This window comes from Rattus norvegicus, chromosome 10, assembly GCF_036323735.1.
Source record: "Rattus norvegicus strain BN/NHsdMcwi chromosome 10, GRCr8, whole genome shotgun sequence".
In the NCBI taxonomy this organism is placed as follows: Eukaryota; Metazoa; Chordata; class Mammalia; order Rodentia; family Muridae; genus Rattus; species Rattus norvegicus.
This window is the reverse complement of record NC_086028.1, coordinates 103,431,828-103,456,434: the sequence shown is the minus strand read 5'-3', so window position 1 is coordinate 103,456,434 and position 24,607 is coordinate 103,431,828. Positions and strand designations below refer to the sequence as shown.

The window sequence follows — 24,607 nt, the reverse complement described above, 5'->3', positions numbered from 1 at the left end:
AAAAAAAAGAAAAAAAAAAAAAAGAAAAAGAGGCCATAAGTCTGCGCGCGCGCGCGCGTGTGTGTGTGTGTGTGTGTGTGTGTGAATTTAAGCAGGACCTTGTTGTGTAGTCCTGGCTGGCCTTGAATTCATAGAGATCCTCTTGCTTCTAAGAGACCATACATTGGAATGTGAGCAAGAAGGAGTACAAGGGAGGGTTTGGAGGGAGGAAAGGGTAGGGGGGAAATTATCTAAAAAATATATACAAATATATGATTATATACGAATAAATCCTAAACACACACACACCCACACCCACACCCACACACACACACACACACACACATGAATCTCTATGGGTTTGGGCTAGAGAGATGGCTCAGCAGTTTAGAACACTGGTTGTTCTTACAGAGGACCTGGGTTTGATTCGCAGCACCCACATAGTGGTTCGTAATTTTCTGTTATTCCAGCTCTAGGGAGTCTGATACTCTCTTTAGTCCTCTAGGGGCAACTGGTGTGCACATGGTGTACAGACAGGCGTCTCTGTAAATTCGCGGGTATTGTGGTGCATGCCATTAATCCTAGTACTTGGGAGGTGGAGGGAAAGTACATGGACCCCGGTCAGGCCAGAGTGGTCTACATAGAGACCCCATCTCAAAAAAAGAAAAAAAAAAGGAAAATAAAAATTTGAAGGAAGAAGGAAACAAGTACACGACTCTGGCTGGCTTTATGTCAACTTGACAACTTGACACAAGCTAGAGTCATCAGAGAGGAGGGAGGCTTAATTGAGAATATTCTGCCTCCAGAAGACTGGGCTGTAGGCAAACTTGGAGGGCATTTTCTAGATTAGTGATTGATGGGGGAGGGAGGGCCCAGCCTATTGTACGTGTTCCTGGGAGAACAGGCCTCTCCGTGGCCTCTGCATCAGTTCCTGTCTTCAGGGTCCTGTCCTGCTTTCATTCAGTGATCAACAGTGACAGAGAAGCAGAAGCCAAGCACAGCTTTCCTCCGCAGCTTGCTTCTGACCGTGTGTTTTATCACAGCAGTAACAACCTTCACTAGGACACACACTGTGAAAACAACGAGCAAACACTACAGCCTCCTCATCAATCTCCTCTGGCAATGATTAGCTCGTATCTTTGCCAACTCCTCTCTAGACCCGGTGAGCCTCAAAGTCAGAGCTCTGTCTATCCCCGTCTCCTGCATGCTGGGGTTAAAGGCGAGGTCACCATGCTCTGTGCACACACACCGACACACCGTCACCAGGCTCTGTGCACGCATACGCTATCATACAACTCCAACTGCTACTTCACTGACACACCCCTTGCCCTGGGTGCCCTGGTGACCTTACTAATGTTCTATGCCAACAGTAGTCTGCTTGTTTTCATTCCAAATAACCCAGGAGACTACTGTCAGCTTTATCACCATCATTTCCTGGATCCAGCTAGATCCAGATCAAAACCATACCAAGCACAGTGTGCAAAGCTTATTGGTCGCACCTGAGGGGATAGAAACTGAGGCACTTGAGCTCGGAGGCTGGGCTGGGAGGAATTAAGAGGCTGCACTGGCGGCTGCTGCATGGTCCTGGCTTGTGCTGCTCCGCTATTGCCAAACACACCCAGATTGCCACTCGGGATCTGCAGAAGACAGGACAGCCAGTAAGAGGTGGGCGGGCAAGCTGGGGAAGGGCCCTTTCCACTATGAATGCCGGTGTTTCTTCTGTTTCCTGCCCCTTCAACCTGGTCCCTAAGTGCACTTTGGACAAACGCGACTTGTACAGGTTACGGAGGATCGAGAACCAGCTTAGGGAACTGCCTACACTTTTAAATCACAGGAAGCACACGTAACTGCATTATTTTCAAGTGTCCCCAAACACGGTTGTCACAGTTAAAGAGATAATTAGGAATGATTCAAACACAACGGTGGTAAGAATCTGAGTAGGACACTTCCATCCCTGAAGGCCACGTGCAGCCAGGCACAGAGAACATGTGCTCTGGAAAGCTGAGAAGTCATAGTGCGGTGAGAAATGCAGCAGTTACTGCAACAAACCCCGAGGCTGAGTCAGTCAGCAAAGTCAGAGAGTTATCCTGGTGCCAACACCAGGCATCCTCGGTGTGTGCTCCCGTCAGTCTAGCCGAGCTGTGACCAGTGCACTGTGGGTTTCTAGGGTTCAATCTTCCCCTGAACCTGACCAAGGTGCTGCTGAGAGCCCACAGGGCCATGATAATCTGCAGTGGCCACAGGCACTCAGGTCTCTCTCTCTTTCTGGGGACTTCTTACATAAGAGCATGAAAGGCTCTGCAAATTTCATAGAAGTCCCCTCTGTTTCTGGAGAGGGAACCCCCCCATGGTAAAAAAGTTGGTAAGAGACCAGTATTTCAATCAGTAGCAATAACTTGGAATTTGGAGTACAGAGAGGAGCTCAAATACATTTTAGTTCAGCATAAAAACAACCTTGAAACATTCCTATAGTGACTAAATTTCAAGAACTGTCATTCGATTTTGAGCTTCTGTGAGCACTCCATCGGGTGTCCTGAGAGCATTTCAGTAGCTTCACATATTTCCTCATATTTTAAGATCAAGATATCAACTGAAAACAGTACTTTTCCTCTACCAGGTTAGAAAAGTCAGGAGAAGGAATGCAGACCACTCCCTGTTCTTTCCCAACAGCCTTACCTGTCTAGAAGAGTTCAAGTTTTGCATGCCCAGCCCTGAGGCAATCCCACCCAGGGCCTGATTGGGGAGTGCACTGTTGGAAAGGGGGAGCTTCAGGCTTGGGGAAGGCAAAAACGGTGAAGTCGTGGGCTCTTCCACGAGGCCGCCATCCTGATTGGAGAAAGAAAGGGTGAGCTGTGTGCAGTGCCGGCCAGCACGCAGAGCACCAAACAGTTTCCCATGGAAATAATGGGGTGAGGTGGGGTGGATGGGTAGAGAATTGAACGGTAAGACGTGTGGATAATGAGGGGATGGGGGCATGGAAACAGGAAGAGGAGAAAAGAGAGAGAGAGAGAGGATTAAGACGATGCTTTGTTAAGGCCCTGACAAGCACACACTTGAGAGCTTCTAGCATTGTTCCCACTCCACTGCTCTGGCCTGGCTACTGTGGGGAGGGACAGACACAGCAGCAAGTCTAACCTGCAGACTCCAAGCGCACAGCTTCCTGGGGAGGCTGTCTCCACCTCCACACAGCACTTGGCTGACTCAGAGCAACAAGCACAGAAAATGCTAAGGTCACCCGACTGCCAAGCTCTGCAAATCTAACACCTCACCCGCAGCACAACCACTTGTACATTTAATTAACCCACGCTTTAGAGAAGGAGCCAGGGCCCAATCACACTGCCAGACCCGCAAATAAAAACACACATAGTGGTGCCCAACCGCAATCTCAGAACTCCAGAGGTTGCAGTAGGAGAATAAGAATAGTGAGGCCAGACACTAATTTGGCATTTCAGATAAATATTTTTTAGTATAAAGTGCTCTTGATCACGTGTGCCACAGCTCATCTGTCTGTGTGGAACAGGAAGAGACTCTGGAGCTATCAAGTCCTGTCAGGGTGTCAAGAGCCCTTCTGGGAACAGAACTGGGATGGGATCTAGGCTCCAGTGTGTGTAAGGCCAGGGCTCTACAGAGTTAACATCCACAGAAGTTCCCTTTCCTTGGAGGCAGGGTCTTGTTGATAATATAAGGTGGCTTTGAACTTGAGATCCTGCCTCAGTTTCTTGAGGAGCTGGGATCACAGCTAGTGCCACCAAACCTCACAAGATTTGTCTGTCCTTGCTTCAGTTTTGTTTTCAGGGATCAATATGGAAATTGAATTTCACCTGAAGAAGGGACTTTCTCCCATGAGACACTAAAGGGGAACGGACAGAGTTTTGACTGGATTTGAAAAATGGAGGGAGATTCCCCTGGGTATCAAATGTGGCCATGGCCAGGGCCAGTTAGATACAGGTGCCCTGCCCTTCCACTCCTTTTCTTCTTCTTCTTTCGATTTTTGTTTATCCAAGACAGGGTTTCTCTGTGTAACCTTGCCTTGGCTGTACTGAACTCAGAGATCTTCCTGCCTCTGCCTCCTGAGTGCTGGAATTAAAGGCCTCTGCCGCGCCTGTTTGGCCCAACCTTTTCAGAGGTTAAACCTGCTATGTATCATCTCCAATCAGCAATTGAGCATTTCAAGTGAGTGGAACAGAAAAACGTGATGACCCTGGCTTGCTGTATACCCGAATGGAAAGCTGTGAGTTCACACTCTAACAAGGAGAGCCAGTTCCCAATCCCAGCACTTTGCACTCCTTACAGTGCCATGCGTAATGCAACCGTACCTCTGAGTTATACATTCCCACGTTAGGACAATTGAGGAAAAGCCCCTTAAACGTCCTAACTTTCCATCTGACTTGTTTTAAGGACACAGCTCAGATAACTGTGGAAGGCATAACTAAGACAGCTGCTTAGATCCATACCTTGTCAAGGAAGGTGGGGCGGTCCATGGAAGACTCTTTGGAGATTGGTGGGCGGCAGCCGAGGGGTTTGGTGACCATTCCATTGTAGTCGGTCATTCCCAGTCCACGTTTGTCCATGTCCACCTTCTTTTCCAGCAGAGCACCTGGGCACAACATGGACAGCAACGCTGAGAGGGAGCGAGTGACTGCAGGACAGGAGGCGGTCATGGAGCCCCAGCACCAACCTGCACCCTGGGATTGGACCTGCTTGCCCTGCTCATGCCAACTCTGGCCACACTGCCCCCTGCCCGTCCCCAGGGAGCTCATTAGCATTCTCTGTTCCTCAGGTCTTCCTTCTTTCCTTCCTTCTGGCCACCATCTCAGGGCCTACTCACTTGTATTTGGATGTCACTGCTGCCACTTGTCTGGTCTCCCTGCCTTACAGTGCACACAGCATTCTTACAAACACACACTACCATCTGTCCCCATCATTCATGGATCTGCATTCATTCACTGTCCTATGTTTATGGTCACTTGTGGACCCCTGTGGGTTGGAGGAAAACTGACCTTGCTGATAAGTATCCAGTTCAGGTGAGACAGGGGAGTACTCTGCACTTACTGGACCTTATATTGCAAGCATCTGTGGTGCCTCTGCTGCACACTCTTCACAGCTGGGTGATTTTGGAATGCTCCCAATGGAGTGCTATGTGGCATTCCTAATGCGAGAACGCTAGCTGTGCCTTGCAGAGAAACTGCCCATGCCTGCTCATTGTCTTTCAGGCATGAGCTACAGCAACGTAGTTTGTTACTTTTCTGCTAAGAAATCCCAGCAGAGAAATCGAGGAGGAGGAAGGATTCCATTGGTGAGGCTCCTCAGGAGGTGCCGAGGCTGACACCCACAGCGCGCCTAGAGCTGCAGGCAGTCAGCAAACGCGTGTGCAGAGGGAACTGGCAGTGTGGTCAGCAGCAGAGGCGCTTACTATTCAAGCTGCTAACCTGAGTCTGAGCCCCAGAAGCCAAGAAAAGCTGATACACGATACACACATATACCACATACGCCACACACATGTGCACCACAGCATGTGTGTCCACACACAGTTCACACCACAGCAAGTGTATCCACACATACTTCACACATGCACCACAGCACGTGTGCCCACACATACTTCACACATATACACAACAATAAAATAGGCATAATGGACAGTACAGCTGGCAGTCTGTATAAAAAAAATACAACCACATGACCTAGGGTCAGGAGACATTACATCCCGATGAATTCACATTTAATTATAAAGACGTGTTAAGTATAGTACTCAGAAACACTAACATAGATAAAATGGGTGTGTGGCTAACAGGCTTGTGGGAGACTTCATGGGGTTATCCCAGAAGAGGCACTTGCCATATTGACTGGGGTGCTCTGTGGTTGTTCCTCCTGAGCCTGGATTTGTCTACCCACCTCTTCAGGGTTAACGATGGCTATAAGCAAATGGTTCTACAAAGCAAAACTTCCCAAGAGGCATCTGGATAGATGCCCTGTCACTTACTCATGGCCTGGTCAAGGTTCATACTGTTGCTCTTCAAGGCCTCTTCAGCTGGCTCTCTCTGAGGGGGGAAGCAGAACTCATATTAGCAACAACAATCCACACAGTTAAGACAACCAAGTAACTCCTAAACATCCTAGCACTCCAGCGGAGGAGCGGCAACCACCACTAGTGTTTGGAACGGGAGATGTTCTTCTTTGTTGAGGACAGAGACACCATCTTTTTATTCTTAAAGGCAGGCACTTATATGTACACCCTGCCTCTGCCTCCTGAGTGTTGTAGAGAAGGTGTCTTGTAACAGAAAACACAGTAGCTAAAACTAACTGTACCAAATCTAGAATGGAGAGTCAAGCACTTATATTTAGCTGGACATTGCAGCTCACATCTTTAATCTCAACAGTCAGATCTCTATGCATTTGAGGCTAGTCAGGGTGACGCAATGAGATCTTGCCTCAAAAACAAAACAAAACAAAACAAAACAAAAAAACCCCAAAAAACTTGTATTTAATATCAGAAATAAAAATATGGGATTTGGGGGCTGGAGAGGACTGACTGCTCTTCCAGAGGGCCTGAGTTCAATTCCCAGCAACCACATGGTGGCTCACGACCATCTGTAATGGGATCCGATGCCCTCTTCTGGTGTGTCTGAAGAGAGTGACAGTGTACTCACATACATACATACATACATACATACATACATACATACATACATACAAACAAATGAATAAATCAATCTCTAAACAGTGGGGCTGTAGGAAGCTTGTGAGCACACCTACACTTGTTTCGGTGCTGTACCAAACAATGACAATTTAGCAGAACTGCAGAGTTCTGGACTCTTCATACGCAGATCCCTGTTTTATCTGTCACTCTGAGTACCAGGAGGTACATAACATCAAACTTTTGTATGTCATGAACACCAGTGTCTATCACCCAAACTTCTGGCCAAGAAACAAAAACACAATCAGATCAGATTCATGCTGGTAACTATCTTTTTACCAGATAAATAATCAGACTAATTCCTGAAGAAAATCAAAGTTGTTTGCTAGGGGCTGGGGAGATGGCTGAACAGTTAACATTATACACCTTACTTGCCCATAGAGCTGGGGGGGGGGCATGCTGGGATGCCTATGGGGCTGGGGGGGCATGCTGGGATGCCTATGGGGCTGGGGAGCATGCTGGGATGCCTATGGGGCTGGGGAGCATGCTGGGATGCCCATGGGGCTGGGGAGCATGCTGGGATGCCCATGGGGCTGGGGAGCATGCTGGGATGCCTATGGGGCTGGAGGAGCATGCTGGGATGCCCATGGGGCTGGGGGAGCATGCTGGGATGCCCATCACAATATTTTCTGGGTCGTTTAGAGAGGCTGTTCCACAGGGCAGTGGCCTGCTCATTTATATAGCATCAGTATAAGGCACGGGACCATTCTGGACTCCTCTCAGGTACATGCACAGTGACTGAGTAACAGATGCACACTGGGACAAGGGCTTGTATGTGGAACCTGGGAACTAGCTGCTCTCTGGCCCATTGTCACCTGACCTAAGCACTGGGAAGACTGAGGTGCTTCTGTTGGGGGACACCTGAGATACAGGAATGAGGCTGGCTTGTTGGACTGCCACAGGGAGGGTGTTGTCTAAGTACCCAGCTTCGTGCTGTGTCCTTTTACTTACTACATAAGGAATGAAACTCGCTTGTAATTATAAACCTCAGAAAACACGAAACTGCCTAACTCTAAGGAAATTACAAATCATACATTGACTTTTATTTAGCAAGAGGCATTCTTGATCAAAACTGAGTAATTCTTTGCTTATGGCCCAGGTCCAAGGGAACTCAACAAGTAACTAGACAGTGACGTCATCCACAGAGCATCTGTTCTGTGCCCCATCACACACAACAGACTGGCTGGGACTGCTTTCAGGCTGTCACTGGAGCCGTGGGGCAGGAGCATCAGGATGACAGTTACCGGGAAGCCCATGTCTGTGAGTTGTTTGATCAGCCGGCTCATGATCCAGGCCTCATCCTGCTTGCCGGGCGTCTTCATGCCCTGGAACAGAGCGGACAAAGGAAAAGGTCAGGAGTTACTTTTAGTGTGTTTTAGAAATTCGGGAGAGTTCCTGGGTGGTTGGTGGCACATGCCTTTAAACCCAGTACTTAGGAGGCAGAGGCAGGCAGATCTCTTGAGTTCAAGTCCAGCCTGGCTAATAACAGTTAATAGAGTAAGTTCCAAGACAGCTGGGGCTATGCAGGGAAACCTTGTTTCAAAAACAAAACAAAACCCAGTAACAACAACAACCACCACCTCAGTGACTGCAGGGACAGGATCTGTGAGTGAGCACTGGATTGTGCTGCTCCTCAGAGCCGACCTCACCTCGTGGTGACATTACACTGTGGGAGACTGCAGGGTGCACCTGCAGGCTGGTCACGCCTGTCATTTATGGATAAACAAAGAACAGGGTAATCAAGTACACTACTGGTCACACAAACGCCTCGGCAGCTCTCAGCACTGCCAAGTTTCCTCAACATTTCATGCTTTTTACTTTCATATGCAATTTATTCTCAACAACAACAAAATGCAGAGCTCCTGGGAAAGCCACCTCTATCCACAGTCTGATCCTCACTCAGGTGAGGAAAGGAACATGGAGAGAGATGTTAAAGGAGAGGAGAGAGGCTGACCACAGAAAAAGGGCGGCCCAAGGGCAGGGCACAGGCGGCCTGAGAACCAGGTACACGAGGTGGAACGGTGACTACATAGTCTCCTAAGAGTCACAAACCAAGCTAAAACTCTGCCCCTCTTGCAGAACATCTGCTGTGATGTGCTTGCTTTCCCTTTCCCCCCACTTCCTGTCCTTCTGTGTTTTCCTCCATTTCTTCCTTTGGAGACAGGATCTCATGTAGCCCAGGCTGGCTTTAAACTTGGCTTTGTGGCTGAGGGTGACCTCAAACTCCTGATCCTCCTTGTCTTCACCACCCAAGGCTGGGGTTACAGGTGTGCACCACCACCCTCTTCCGCTTCAGCCTGCTTCAGCAGCAGCAGCAGCAGCAGCAGCAGCAGCAGCAGCAGCAGCAGCAGCAGCAGCAGCAGCAGCAGCAGCAGCACAGTGCACAGAGCACATGGTGCTGGAGCGGCAGGGAGGCAGCTCGCCTGGATGGCAGGCCTGCTCCAGGGCCAGATCCTGTCACTACAATTTCACACTGTAGCATTCCTTGTCTTATGGCAACCGGATTACCCAGCCCCACGTAAAACAACCTCTCTTCATGTCTGCGATCATTTCTACTCCTTACGAACAGACAGGCTGATTTCAATTTCTGGATTCTGTCTGCTGTTTCATGAATGATTTTCAATAGCATTTTCTAAACAGCAATAAATCCACATTCTAAATTACAAAAGAAATGAATTAAAAGGCCTCAGTACTGTCTCATCTGTATAAATCCTGATCTCTTCCAAGAAGTCTCTTGAAGATTATTATGAACAGAAGGTTTGAAACACCATATACAAGCTGTTACCATATGCACAAACCATGTCTCCCTTTCATCTTCTGACAGCCTGCTGGTCTGTACCTGCTTTTGTACAAGGCAAGTGTTTGATTTCTCATGAGGATGTGCAGAGGGATTCCAACTGGCTGCTGCACTAAAGTGTCGTCTTTCTCATGTTTGATGACAATGTCCCAAAAGAACTACAGATGTGCACAGCCAATGGCGATGCTGCGTCCATACGCAGGTGACACTAGTGTATAAGGCTAGCAAGGAGCCAGGGACATGACGCCTACAGCCCAGAGAGCACAGCAAGCTAGCAGTGGGCCAGGGAGCCAACGCCTGCAGCCTGGGAGCACCCGAAGCCTACCCTTCACTCCCTGTCCTGCTCTGGCAGTGAGGACAGAGTAGCCCAGCTACTAGTAGTGCTTAGTCAGCTTCTGGGTCCCTGATGTTTGGTGAGCTGGGACTGCCAACTTTTATATGTGGGAGGGTAACCTGTATTCCCTTCGACCTTCTGACCAGCTTTACATCTTTGTTCTCTTTGGACACTTATGCACATCAGGGAGACCAGGTTTTCTATGGTGTAAATGATATGTACCCCCCCACCCCACACACACACATTCTCTCTCCCCTAACCTCTGGCTTTAATTGAGAGGCTGACTTGTGTAAAGGCCTCTGGCTTTAATTGGGAGGCTAACTTGTTATGTAAAGGTTTTATGGTTTGTTGCAGTCCATACACAACCTCACTCCCAAAAAAGAACTTATTGGAAAGACAAAATTCTATTAATACAAAAACAGCTTTTAGTTTTTTTCAAGACAGGGCTTCTCTGTGCAGACCTTGCTGTCCTAACACTATGTAGACAAGGATGTCCTTGAACTCACAGAGATCTACCTGCCTTTGTCTCCTGAGTGCTGGGATTTACAGCATGCGCCACTACGGCCACCTGAGAATAGTTTTGATCTTGCCAATGTACAGAGATTAGAGTCCCAAGACTACCCACAGAGAGTTCTGTCTTCCCAGCAATCACTAGACCTACCTAGACTGCAGGAAAGGCATCCCAGCCTCATGGTCTCCCCAGCAACACCTACCTTCTGAAGTCCTTTTTTTGAGGCATTGCCCCAGGAGCTGCAGGATGAGCTGCTTTCTTGGGAGGCAGCATTGTTCCACATGTCCCCGTCCTCGTCCTCCCACTGGCTGGTGCCCAGGTTCATTTCGTCCGCACCACTGCCCCAGCCTTCTTGCATAGATTTGGAAGCTGGAAGAGAGCAGTGAGGAACCTGTCAGACTCACTTGTCCTGAGAAGAAACCTGTGTCACCAGAACACAGGAGGGGTGGGGAAACAGGAACTATTGCTATCTTTTATCTATTTCTTTTCTCTTAGGCAGGTACAGGATGTATGTGAGATGTTTTCCTTTGCAACTCCAGCTGCACTGCTCCAAACCTCCTCACTCGACTATGCCCTCCACTTGCACACACAGGCATGCATTCTACAACTAAGTCGGAGACCACAGGGGAGGCAGCAGTCTCTTCACAGATGAAAATGCAACTCAGACGTGGACTCCTGAAAGCGTCAGTGCCTTTCTTTTAGGTATTTCTTTTAGGTATTAGTTTCGTCTTTAATCCCAGTTCTTGGGAGGCAGAGACAGAGGGACCTCTGTGAATCTGAGGCCAACTCAATCTCCAAAGTCACAGACCAGCCAGGGTGAGACTGCCTCAGACCAACCAACCACCCTAGGACAGTAGACCAGCCAGGGCTACACAGTGACTGTCCCAGACCAACCGACCACCTAGAACACACGTCTACTGACAGGGCAGCCAGGGCTACACAGTGACTGTCCCAGACCAACCGACCACCTAGAACACACGTCTACTGACAGGGCAGCCAGGGCTACACAGTGACTGTCCCAGACCAACCGACCACCTAGGACACACATCTACTGACAAGCAAGGAAAACCGAACAATGCAGCAGCCAAGGAAACAGCAGCTGTCTGCTGTTGCTATTCACGGTTTGTTCAAGACAGGATGTCATCCAGGGCCTTGTACCATGCTAAGCAAGCCCTCTACCAGGGCAGCCAGGGTTACACAGAGAAACCCTGTCTCCAAAAATAAAAAAAATTAAAAAAAAAAGATACCCATCCTATTTCATATGTATGGCATATGTAAACTGTGTGTGTGATACAGGCATATAAATCTATAGATCCTTAACCCATGTGTGCACATAAAGGACAAAGGAATGCACCAGGTGGTGTCTTCTTCTATTACTTTCACCTTAATCCTTTAAGACAAATTTGTCTCCCAACAAATCTGAGGCTATCCATTTAGACTATGTTAGCTGGCTGGGGAGCTCCCAGGATGCACCGGTCTCTGCCCTCCAAGGCTGGGGTTGCAGGCACATGTAGCCATGCATGGCCTAGAGAAGTGAATTCAGGTCCTTATACTTGCACAGCAAATAATCTTACTGATCTATTTGCCCAGCCCTGTGAACCACGTCTAGCTCAGTGCTAGGTCCAGGCATGGGCTTACCTGGTTTGCACAGGGCTGTGGCAGCAGCAGGAGCACTGGCTCTTCCAAATGGCACCACGGGCTCAGCAGGATGATCCCATCCACTGCCACTACTGGGAGGCTTCCCCCAGGCTGCCGTGCCATTGTCGACCAGGGTAGAAGGGGAAGATGGCTCTCCCCAGGAGTTCTCAGCCTTGGAGTGAACATTGGGCATCTCTCCCCAGCCAGACGAAACTGGAAAAGGGGGAGAATGCAAGTGAAACTGAGAAGTCAGGTGGTGCCATTCCAAATCAAGCAGAACCTTGTCACTCTGCACTTCAAGTGTCACGCTTAATCTTTCACCTTAATGCCTTAAGACTCGGTCTCCCAACAAATCTGAGGCCAATAGCTGCAAACTGCTCAGGGTGTATCAGCTCAGTGGCCTGAGGAGAGGGCACAGGACTCGGGCAGCAAGCTCATTATCATCTCAATTGTGAAATTTGTTAATTTTCTTTTTTTTTTCTTTTTTCTTTTTTTCGGAGCTGGAGACCGAACCCAGGGCCTTGCGCTTGTTAGGCAAGTGCTCTACCACTGAGCTAAATCCCCAACCCCTTGTTAATTTTCTTACTAATGATAGTATAGAACTGGTTCCCACAACTCTTCCCCCCCCCCCCCCCCCCCGGAGCTGGGGATCAAACCCAGTGCCTTGCGCTTGCTAGGCAAGCGCTCTACCACTGAGCTAAATCCCCAACCCTCCCACAAGTCTTTATTCTAACAAAATGCAGTAATCCTAATGTCAAAAAGGACATGTAGCTATGAATCATTTTAAATTTCAAGCTCTCTGCTGAGCAACAGTTTAAGCAAATTGTTAACAATAACTGGTAAGTTATCCTGATCAGTTACAGCACAAGCAGTAATTACACAGAAAGCCGTAACCAAAACTGAAAGGCAGTTTTTCAAATTTAAGGGGGCAATTAAATGGAGAAGATTCCCACAGCTGATAATGTGTTACTATGACCAATCAGCAGACAAGGGCTGAGTCAGCGGCTGAGAGCAGGAGCATGATTCTCCACGGCCATGTCGTTCAAGGCCGGATTACAGGATACTAACAGAATAACTAAAAAAGTTAAAGTTAAGAACCATCATAATTAGTTAGCTCATTTTTTATAGGAAGTTTTGGCTCCTCTTAAGAATCAACGGAAATCCTATGTAGTAGTGGAAGATTGTTGGCTCCATATCTCAAAGCCTTGTGGAGAAGTGGAGGAACCACCCAGCAAACCGTCTTCCTGGGTTAAGCTCATCTCTGGCAAGACTCATGCAGACCCAGGGTCTAGTCTTTAGAAGAGATGTGACAAACTGAAATATACTAAATAGTTCTGGTACAAAGCAAGCATTTTCAGTTTATACACAACAGTTCTAAATGAACAGCATTAAAATAATGTCCAATGCTTAAGTGTTGTCACTAGAGCAAACTTGACATCTTTTAGTGAAAAAGTTGGATGACTCAGGCAGACCAAGCGTTACTTAACATTTAGAACATCGATGGGGCTGGAGGATGAAGCTTAGTGGGAGGAGAGTACACAACATCCCTGAGACCCTGTTTCACCCTAAGCATCGGTGCCCTCCCATCAACCAGCCAACAAAACCCAAGCAAGCAAATATTTTTAAATACTATCCCCCCACCCCACCGGAGCTGGGGACCGAACCCAGGGCCTTGCGCTTCCTAGGCAAGCGCTCTACCACTGAGCTAAATCCCCAACCCCTATTTTTTTTTTGCCAAAAGTTTTCCTTTTTGCGTGTGTGTGTGTGTGTGTGTGTGTGTGTGTGTGTGTGTATTCATTCACTTTACAGGATTTCAGGGGACCACACTGGATTTCCAACTACCGTTCATTTATTTTTAAGTGAAGGCCCTGCAGTGGAAGGTTGTGTATGAGGTTCACAGGCTTTCATATTTAGGCATCTTTCCCATTCTATAGCAGATCCACTAATCCCATCGCCCTACAAAATACAGGAAAATACCCTCCTCCCCACCCCACCCCTGCGCCCATAGCCACACAAAGTACAGATCACTCAGACCTCTTTTGTTAAAAACTATTGCAATGTTGCTGAAAACGACTCACTGTGGCTGGTGACTGGAGGCTAATTTTAGAGTCCCCGTGTCCAAACAGCAGAGCTGTCACAGCCTCCTGCTGATTCACACAGAAGAGGAAAGTTCCTAAGAGAGAGGTCTCGAAGCTTGAAGCAAGGACAGTTGTCTAGCTTTTGCTACTCTTACGACTTCTAAGAGACCACCAATCACCGACCTAGGCAGAAGTCAAGCTTTTTCAAGCTTCAGTGTAGTGAATGGGACATGGCTTTTCCATGGTTAGTTCATGTTCAGTCTACAAAACCTATTACTTGTGTCTGAAAAGCAAGCTTTCCAACAAGGAACAGTAGACCCAAAAGCAAAGTCAGCCTTTCCAGACCATAGCCCCTGGTGAGCAGCTTCAAACCTGTCTCAGCTGCCTCAGGTAGGATGCAGGACTCCTGAATCAGCTTCCCAAGAGCAATCTTCCCTCGTTCAGATTTCAGGACTCTCACACGGAACTACAGGCTCCAGAACGGGACAAACTGAAACTGTGCTCACAGTTGGTCTCCATGAGCCAATGGGAGATGGGAGGTCACTGCTCTTGCCTGGATCAGCTCTATGCTGCCCTCTGCATGCACCTTTCCCCAGCACCAATCCCTCTAAAAGTGGTCAGAGCATTTAGGAGAAACAGCAGTGCTCAGGGATGAAGTAAACAGGCTGGTGAGAGAGTAGCTGCAGGTCTGAGGTCAGCCTGTACAGAACTAGAAACCCAGCCCTTTAGCAACAAAACAAAACCTAATTCAATCCAAATCCCACAGTAGCATTTTTGAAACTCATCTAGCACTGAGGACAGTCCTCTGAACAGTACTTATTGTTCTGTCTTATTAATATTTACTGCTTCTTGGGTGCCTGCAAGCTAATTGACTGCTAGGGAACACTTATCTCCAGTTAGACTAGATAACCGGGCTGCCTGGCATTTTTCACAATCTGCTTTACCCCCTTAGAAACAAACAACTTCTGTCTTTTCTCTTTCTTGTTCTCAGCCATTTCCTATTAGAGGTCAAAATAGCAGCTTGGCTGCCAGCTGATGTAACAGCTTCAGGTCCCTCCAGACAGCCAGATTCACAAGATATCAGGAGGAGACAGTGACTCCACACCAGTGCAGAGCTGTGACTTTGTATCCTGTATCAGCAGAGCCTGTGGGCCTCCACAAACAGTTGGGAACTGATAAAATAGTAGGTACAGGGACACTTCTTCAGGCAATTATCACTGTTCTAACCCCAAAGTGAGACTGGGTCAGGTCCAAACAATCCAGTTAGCCAAATTTCAAAGAATTTCCTAACACACACGGGTTTTACATAGACTCCTGGAAACTCAGTATCAATATAAGAACAGGCCAAAACTGTCTTGTAGCATTTACCTCTGTAAGACTGATACACAAAATTATGTTCATAGAGAAGCTGTATTTTCTGACATAAATAGAAATGACATAAAAGCAGCACAGGTCAAAAGCAAATCAGAATTCCTACAAAATACCAACTTTATTAACTGCAAAAACATGGTCAACCACTAAAAGTGATGCTTTTCCTGGAATGAAGGATCTGAGGAGAGCTATGAAAAGTCTATGCCTGTGCTTCAGCCTGTCTGATCCTGCTTGGCAACTGCTATGGCTATCATACAGTAGTCTGTGTGGGATCCTGCTTGCTACTTCTCTGGGGTCAAAGAACAGTTTCACTTAACAAGCTTGCAAAAAAAAAACCCCACTCCCCCCCAAAAAAACAAAAACCAAAACAAACAAACAAACAAACAAAAAACACGGGCTCTGGTTCCTTGCAATTCTGAGGTAGCCTGCTTTAGGTCTGAGATTTGAATACCATAGGCAATGTGGGGCAAAGTGTGGTCACTCTGTCCCCGTGGGAGAGGAGAGACTGACACTATAAGAAAAATATATGACAACATCACTTGCTATACCATACACCGAACTTGACCGTTTCTCTGCAGGGGCTGACCAGATAGAAGAAACATGATTTTGTCTTTGTTAATGGTGTCTAAATTCACAGAAGCTTCTAAAATACTGCAGACTCCAGAAGCTGGAGTGGAACACAAGGTCTGGGAAGCCAAGCTTTGCACGTGGAAGGAGTAGTCAATAGTTTATCTTTCTTTTATATTTGGTAGTCATGTGTGCTTTACAGTTACACAGTAAGATTTTATCCCAGTACTGGAAAGACAGTAAGATCCAATCTAGTCAAATTGGTGAGCTCTAGTCCTGTGAGTCACTACCTCTTAGGCATTCTTTAGGATGACACCTGAGGTTGTCCTCCAGTCTCCATACACATGTGCACACATTTACATACACCTGAGTGCACACATGTGCATATATGGTGGGACTATTCATCATGCTATGAGGGCCATGGTGATACCCCCAACCCCTCTTTTTTTGAGACAGGGTCTCACTATGAAACTCTGGCTGTCCTGGAGCTTGGCACCAGCCCCAGCTTGTGGTGGCCATTTTAAAGAACTCTTTTCAAACCCTTTCTATTTTTACCACATACAGATCACAATGCAGAGACATAGTACTGGCCTCTCTTCTGCTACACTGTATCATTTATTGTTTTCAACCAGTTTCTCACCTGCAGCTCTGGCTGGCCTGGAATTTACATAGTCTAGGGTGGCTTCAAACTTCTCACCTTTCTGCCATTGCCTTCTGAGGGCTGAGATTACAAGGATGTATATATTATAACATATATTCCATACACTGAGTTTTAATTTTCAAATTCTGCTTTTTCTGGCTTTCCTAGATGCTATATAAACCAGGCTGGCCTTGAACTCACAGAAACAAGTCTCTACCTCTTGAGTGCTAGGATTAAAGGTATGCACCACTATGTTTAGCTTTAGTTCCCCCACCCTCACCAGTTACCTTTCCTCATTTTCTTCATTCTTTCAAGTCCTTGAGATTGGAGTGCTTAGCAGCAGTCATTTGTCAGTTACAAATCAGGAACCAGGACCTGAGAGACGGCTCAGCAGTTAAGAGCACGTGCAGTTCTCCCAGAGGTCCTGAGCTCAGTTCCCAGCAGCCATGCCAAGCACCTTACAACGGGTCTGTAACTTCTCCAAGGAATCCAATGTCTCTGACCTTTGAGGGCACTTGTACTCATGTGATCATATATCTTATGCAGACATATGTATATACATCATCAAACCAGGAGCCAGATATTCAGATGCTAAAGCAGCCGCCAGTGCAGATGGACACAGAAGGGATACTCCTCCCACCCCAAGTCCAGGAGCTGTTCTATGCCCAGGCTTGACCCTTAAACATGCATGGCCTCCCTGGCTCGTATCATCCTCCCTCCTGTCACAGACTTCACCTCGTTTGGATTCCTCATTGGCTGTAGGCTCCACATAGGTTAAATGACGACCATTTTACTCCTTATTGGTATGTCATTACCAGACAGCTCTCTGGGTACAGTCAGACATCACATCTCTGCTTTCATACCTTCTCTCCCCTCACGGCTAGTGTTGATGCCCTCAAGCCCCTGGCCACTAAGATGGCCTGGTTGGGCACTCGTCCTTACCTCATGTACAGGTTCGAGTGGGTCACTTACCTGATAAACAGCGGGGCCTTTCCATTTGCATCCGTGCTCTCTACACACCCCTTTCTACTAGCTTTTAAACGTGTCCAGTTCTGCTACCTGAAGCATTCTCTTTGTGGGGTGGGAACTGAACCCAATGGCCTTCAGTATGTTAACAAAGGGCTTGTTCACTGAGCTGTACCTCAGTGCACCTACCCTCTCTAGCCTCTAAGTAATGTTTTGTTAACCATAATTACTTATTCAGTTACTTTCCCACAGAGGTCTTTTCAGCTAACTCTATGCTGAGATCTCAACTTTCAAGTACATACTTTGGTGTCATCCCCTACCCCCTCTTCCCTGAGGATATATATCCTCCCCAAACCCCCAACTGCCACCACAGGCTTCCCTGCACAAATGTTTTTGAGTCAGAATGACCAGTTTAAGCCTAAGCTTTCAGACTCTGCTCAGAACCGGTTCATGATGCCCTGTGGCCTCCAGACACTGTCCAGATGCCTACAAAAGCCTCACTTGCCCTTGGGCCTCTTTGCAGGGTGCTTATTGCTGTAAGACCTTCTTCATGATGTCCAACTACTCAAGAATTCCTACCTGTTCCTCCCATTTGTCGCTGTCTACATCATGGAAGGGGAGCAGAGGATACAAAGAGCTTGCGACTGTTTCTGGTTATGGCATGGAGCAAGGCTGCTGCTGACCGTCTGTCCACTCACTCTTGTTCAGAAGTCTGATTGGCCAGGATAGTGCTTTAAGCTCACATCTTTACATGTTTTTTTGTTTTGTTTTGTTTGTTTTTTTTTAAATTACAATTCCTTATTTTTGAGGAGATAAGACTAGTATTGCCAGAAAATAACCTATTGGTTCTTTCCCTACTATATGGCTCCAGGAACCAAATGCTGACAAGGCTGAGAGGCAAACACCTTCACCTGTTGAGCCATCCTGAGGCCACAGATGCCAGTTTACATTCGGCAGTCATCCAGCACTCAGCACCTACTCTAACAGCCTCTCTGAGCAGACTCTACCAAGACCACTAGTGGAAGTGACACTCTTGTACACTGGGCTCGGGATGACTATGAAGAAACCTTAAGATGCCTAGGTGGAAAGACGTCCTCCTCTTGCCTTTTATGGTACATGTAAACTCAGGGGGATCAGTAGGTAAAATGGCTGTGTCCAAGTAAGCGGACTGGGGTTGGGGATTTAGCTCAGTGGTAGAGCGCTTGCCTAGCAAGCACAAGGCCCTGGGTTCAGTCCCCAGCTCCGGAAAAAAAAAAAAAAACAAAAAAAAAACAAGTAATCAGACTATACTTTAGGCCTTCCTGCAATGCCGTGCACAGGAGTGGAAGAAGGGATCCACGGGGCAAGCTATCTAGGTGGACTGCTGAGTCTCAATACACAAGGTGGGACGTGACTGAAGACACCTGATATCAACCTCTGACAAGTAATAATATTTTTGTACACCCACTCACTCTCATGTCCACATACATGTGAACATGCAAATACACATAAACACACTACATCTACACACACACCCCAAATTCTTAAAGAATTAACCACCCCCCCACAAACCCCGGAAAAAAAAGACAAACAAAAAGGAAAAGCTAAAACCACCAGCAGGGATGTACACCTGGGACTCAGTGACACATGTGGAAAAGCAGGTGTCAGAATTGAGTAGCTTTACCAAGAAGCCACCTGACTTTAAACTTAATCTGAGAGGCACATGTGCAGCTCTGTGACAAGGAGCTGCAGTCTGAGCAATGCCGTGTGGCACATATCTACAGCAGGCCAACAGCTCCGGGGGGGCATGCGCAATCTCAGCGCTTCCCAGACCACTGAACCCACCAAAGTATCACTGCAGGATACTGCTTGTCACCTGAGGGGCTCCTGCAAATGGGCGCAGAGACACAGTGACCTCAGTCATTGTTCAAGTTCTGCAATACGGCCTCAAGGATAGAGTTCTAAGTGCTATTACACAGACAAGGCTGATTCAGGGCTAAGGAAGAGGAGGCCAGGAAGTCAATCTGTGGGGCAAGGTCTCTTCGAAGCCTCTTCTAGTTCCTCACTTGTATCTGATGTCAGAACACAGCTTTGCTGTGAACTGGACAGTATTCCCTTAAACACACAAGTGCTGTCATTTGATGAGTGCAGTTCTTAAGAATCAGGCCGACTTTGTGCTTGGAAATCACAGCACTTTGTACCAATATTCCAGTTAGAAGCCTAGGGCTCCTGCCGCTTCTCCAAAGCCCAACTGCATCCCACCCATGTCACTCGTGCTTTGACACAGGCTCCTCTTCTCTCCCAGCTACCTGAGCTTCCTGTGGCTCCTGCTGGGTTATCCCAGAATCTTCTTTTCTACTTTTACAGAGCACAAACTTCAAACATAAATCTTAGTCTGATTTTAGCATTTGACTTGCAACTGAAATAAAAATACTTGTTTAATGACTCTCATGTTTTACCTGAGACATTATCTCATTTTCAGGGCGGATCTTTAAAACTACCAGTGAATAGCTTTGCGCAGATTCATCAATCAGATTCTCTGGGACTGAGAGCCTATCTCATCAAACACCAAGGCAACTTAAGGACTGAGAACCACTTGTTCTACCTGGTAAAGAAGACATCTTGCAGAAGCACACACAATAATGTGAGGCCCCCAGGCTTCCCTGAGGAGGACTGTGCTTCTTCCCTCACCACTCCTGGGCACTCATGCAGAGGCTGGCTGGACCGTGGTACAGGGCAGCCCCAGACCAGCTGCATACTGCAGGGCAGAAGAATGAGCTTGTGCTTGTAGATGGTGACTATGATCAAGTAAAGCTCCATCAACCGGGCAAAGCCAAGGAGATGCACAAAACCTCTAACAGGTGATAGGCAGGCCCTGATTACAGCCACATGGCAGAAAGGCTTTAGAGCTGCTCCTATAAAAGAACTTCAATTGCCCAATGATTCCATAACTGACAGAACCCAGACAAGCAGAGTACTATACAGGGAAACTTGAAACAAAATTAACACTTAGCCTGTTGCTGTTGGAAGCATGAGAAGGACCACACTGGCTGGAGCCCGGTAGCATGGAGCATGCCACCCAGCACTTCTTATCCCTGGAAAACAGCTACACTATTTAGTCATTTGCTACAAGAGTATCCGTCGGAGAATTCACACAGACACGGAGTACACACCAATGGTATGACCAGAGGGACCCCAGCATACCTGGCCCGAGCAGTGGTGACCGATTCAGCTGAGTGCCAGCCTGGTGTGAAGGCGGCGTCTCGGCCCGGTGTGTGGTGCTGCTCAAGGTGGGGGTCGTGGGGGTGGCAGGGGCTGTGGTACTGCTCTGGATGACTGGATTGTTTCTGTCCCACATGTTTACAGTTTTATTGTTGTAGGTGCTTGGGTCCCCCCAAGCTGAGGTACCATCATCAACTTCCATTTTGCGTCGGATGGAGGGTGGGGAAGGCTCCTCCCAGCCAGTCGCCTCACTGCTGTCCTTCTGCTTGACTGGCAGTGGCCCCCCAATCCACCCCGTCCCTGTCTGCTTAACAGAAGCAGCTCCCCCCCAGTTACTCACATTGTTGTCTTGGGGCTTGTGAGCCCAGTTCTGCTGGGGACCAGGCTTGAGAGACTCCCCCCAGTTTGTACCTGGATTCACCTTAGCATTGGTGCCACTGGCCCAGCCACTGGTCCCACACCTCGTGGCATCATTCCAACCAGACCCTGACCTACTACCATCAGCATCCCATCCAGATCCACTTTTCTTTCCATCCCCTAGATGTCCAAGGACAGATGGTGAGTCTGCCCAGTCTCCTGCTCCTGCACTCCAGGCTGGGTTTGCTCTTTGTCCATCGCCCCAGTTTTGGGATTTGGGTTTCTGAGGCTCACCCCAGGTGGGTGACTTGTCCTCTTGGTTTACAGTCCCACTCCAAGCATGGCCACTCTTGGTGGCAGCAGCATTGTTAACAGCAGTAGAGCTTATTGAGTCCCCCCAAACTCCTGGGCCACTTGGCGCTTTGTTGTTGCTGTCTCCCCAGCTTGTGTTTGCTGGCACGGCGGCAGGTGGCGAGCTGACCCACCCCGATACTGAAGAGGTATTTGTACTGTTCATGATGGACCCATCAGTCTTCCCCCCTGAGTTTGAAGGCTGAGTAGCTACACTACCCCAGGCCTCTGTCCCATTGTCATTTTTCCTTTCAGACCTAGGGGACTCTTCAAATTCCCAGGCAGTGTTTTGCTTTACGGGAGTCTGTCCCCAACCACTATTAGACAGAACTCTTGGGTCAAGATCATTCCTTGGCAACTGGATGTGCCCTTGGTCTAGAACCCCTTTGTCTCGCCTCCGGCCCTCTCCTGCTCCTTCCCTCCCAGTGCTTCCTTCATTGTGACTGCCGGACCCCTCACTGCTTCCTTCACTTGCTGTAGTTCCAGAAGATGTGGCTTTGGCCCATGAGTTCATGTGTTCACTGCCAGGCTGCAGGGCAGGGGTCTGGCTGGCAGCACTGGCACTGTCCCACCCTGTTGATCCTTTCCCATTGATGTCACTACTGGAATGCTGGTTTGGGGGCTTCGCCCACTCCCCATTCACACCATTAGAAGAACTTCGGCTGGGGTGGCCCCAAGCTCCCGAATGGATATTCCCAATGCCGTTGCCATTGCCCCTTCCCCAGGCCAGGATGCCAGGCCCTGCAGGAGGCCCCGAGTCCCAGGCGTTCCCTCCATTCCCCTCCTTCTGCGCAGCACTGCTGGATCCATTCTGCTTAGCACTTAATGCTGAGTTCACAGTGTCTCCTCCATTCCCCTGACTGAACCCACAATTGGTACTTCCTGTGGCAGGGTTGCCAGGGGACAGTCCCCACACAGAACTGCCCATTCCTTCCCCACCACTCCCACTGCCTTGAGAGACTGATGATCCGTTAGCACCAGGAAGGCCTTGCAGGTGGGGTGGGATGATGGCCCCCATACCAACAGCCATGCCCCAGTTTGGCAGTCCGTTTGTCTGCATTGCATTGATAGGGTTTGGTGAAGAGTTATTCAAGGGGTTAGTGTTATTTGGTCCATCAGTGTTAAGGTTCTGAGGTTGTACGCTGAAAGACACATTCTGAGAAGTGGACGTTTGTGGTTCTGTGCTCTCTTGGGGCAGCAAGTTTCCCCAGGCACCCAGGGTGCCCACTGGGTTCCCATTCTGGCTGCCCATACTCTGACCTATGGCACTGACTGGACTGCAAATACTGGAAGGGTTGCCTGTTGCCACAGTTCCTTCATGCCCAAGTACAGGCCAGGCAGCTGGGTTGGCATTAGGATTGAGGCTGAGATTAATGCCCGCATTGGAGTTGGAAGCACCCCAGCAATTCTGACTTCTCCCATCTCCAATCATGTTGTCCATTTTCCCATCTCCACCACCAACAGAGCAGTGAGCCAGGCCAGAGCTGGAGCCGGTGGCTACACCCCACACTCTGGCCATGCCCCCATTCCCATTGGCTGCTCCTGCCCCAAGGGCACTCGGGTTAGAAGGGCTTTGGACGAGTGTGCCATTGGTGCCATGACTGCCATTCGTCTTCTTCGGGTGGCCGGGGAAGCTGCTCTGGGTGCTCCCTGTAGCCATGCTACTGTTCTCGGAGCCACAGTTGGAGGCAGAGTCAGTGTCGGTAGGACATTCTGAGGCAGATTCAGTCTCTGTTACTGGGGTGGACGGCCACAGCTCTTGGTCAGTCCTGTCTATTATCACTTTATCCCAGCTGCAGTCTGCTTCACTTCTGTAAGAGGGATGCTGTCCCCAGTGACAATTTTCATAGTGACCTGCCAATCCACTGTGACCAAGATCTGGAAAAACAAGAAACAAAACTCAAAGTTACACTCTCCTCCCACTGCCAATGAAGCAACTCGTTTGGGGAGAAAACTAGCCTTTTATTTCCTATTCTCAATTCTAAATCAGAAAACACGGACCAAGCCTTATGGGGCTGTGGGTGTGGCTCGGACGTGGAGCACTTGCCTAGCACATCTAAGGTCCTGGGTTCCATCCTAGGACTACAAAAACAAACAACAACAATAACAACCAACCAACCCACCCCCTTAAAATCCCACGTTTCCTTGACGTTATCAAGATGATAGGACTGAGTGTGCAGGAGACAGCAACCAACATCTAAAAATCTACCTCCATGAAATTCTTAAGAATCTAATGGTGTGGGGCATGGACACCATTTCTTCTCTAGAGAAGGTTGAGTTACTGCACTTGGCCCCTCCCACCACCAAGAAAGGAGCTCACTCTTTAGTGGGCTTGCTGGGATTCTGGAGACGGCATTCACTCACTTGGGTGTGACTCAGGTCCATAGGCCCAGTGACTTGGAAAGCTGATAGCTTTGTGTGGGGCTTGGAATAGGAGAAGGCTCTTCAACAGGGCCAGGCTGCTGTGCAGGCTGCTCTACCATTGGGACCATAGGATCCTGCCGACCTGATGGCACCTGAGGTCTCAGCGGTAGACAGGGATGTTGTTTGGGACCTTTGGGATTTTGGAGCAAGGCTCTGTCCTTAGCTGCAAACAACTATTCTCCCTTACTTAGAAAGAGAGTTCTGGCTTGCTATTGGGTCTTAGTGGAAATTGATCATTTGACAATAGACTCGACTTGAACTGCCCACACTGAGCTGGGTGTTTTCAGATCCTCCAAGTCACAGACTAGGATGTGTACAGCAGCAGTCCAATACTAAATGGACGTGGCACATGTGTGATCAGGGCCAAGCAGGTCCTGAAGTCACAAGCCCAAATGCCTACGGGTTCTGTTCCTGATACAATGCTGAGATATACCTGTGAGTGCAGTTGACAAGTGTGTACCCGGGAGGGATAATCTGCAGTGTCAACTTGACCACATCTGGAATTAACTAGAACCCAGTGATGGGCACACCTGTGAGGGATAGTTTTTCTGAATTAAATTATGTGCAGTGGGAAGACACTTTTAACCTGGATCTTCTGAGGTGGGAGGATCCACCCTTGGCTTGGGCTACACCCTGGCAGGCAGCCTCTGTAAGGACACAGAAGAAGCAAGCTTGATCTCAGCCTGCTCGTTCTTGCTG

At 48.4% G+C, this 24,607-nt stretch overlaps 1 protein-coding gene across 15 annotated transcripts in view; it reads right to left on the bottom strand.

The window, feature by feature from the left end:
* Tnrc6c (trinucleotide repeat containing adaptor 6C) overlaps window positions 1–24,607 on the bottom strand; it is a 110,749-nt gene that overhangs the window by 21,812 nt on the left and 64,330 nt on the right. For 6 of the 15 annotated variants that reach the window (XM_063269255.1, XM_063269257.1, XM_063269259.1 and 3 more), the window contains 8 exons: window positions 20,759–23,362; window positions 11,954–12,166; window positions 10,518–10,684; window positions 7,918–7,998; window positions 5,960–6,017; window positions 4,434–4,576; window positions 2,656–2,829; window positions 1,479–1,616 (listed from right to left, as the gene is read on the bottom strand). In XM_063269255.1, the coding sequence (XP_063125325.1) occupies window positions 1,479–1,616; window positions 2,656–2,829; window positions 4,434–4,576; window positions 5,960–6,017; window positions 7,918–7,998; window positions 10,518–10,684; window positions 11,954–12,166; window positions 20,759–23,362 (3,578 nt within the window). Of the gene's footprint in view, window positions 1–1,478; window positions 1,617–2,655; window positions 2,830–4,433; window positions 4,577–5,959; window positions 6,018–7,917; window positions 7,999–10,517; window positions 10,685–11,953; window positions 12,167–14,403; window positions 20,737–20,758; window positions 23,363–24,607 lie in introns of those variants that run through there. The other 9 variants (XM_063269261.1, XM_063269262.1, XM_063269263.1 and 6 more) reach the window with 5 other exon arrangements.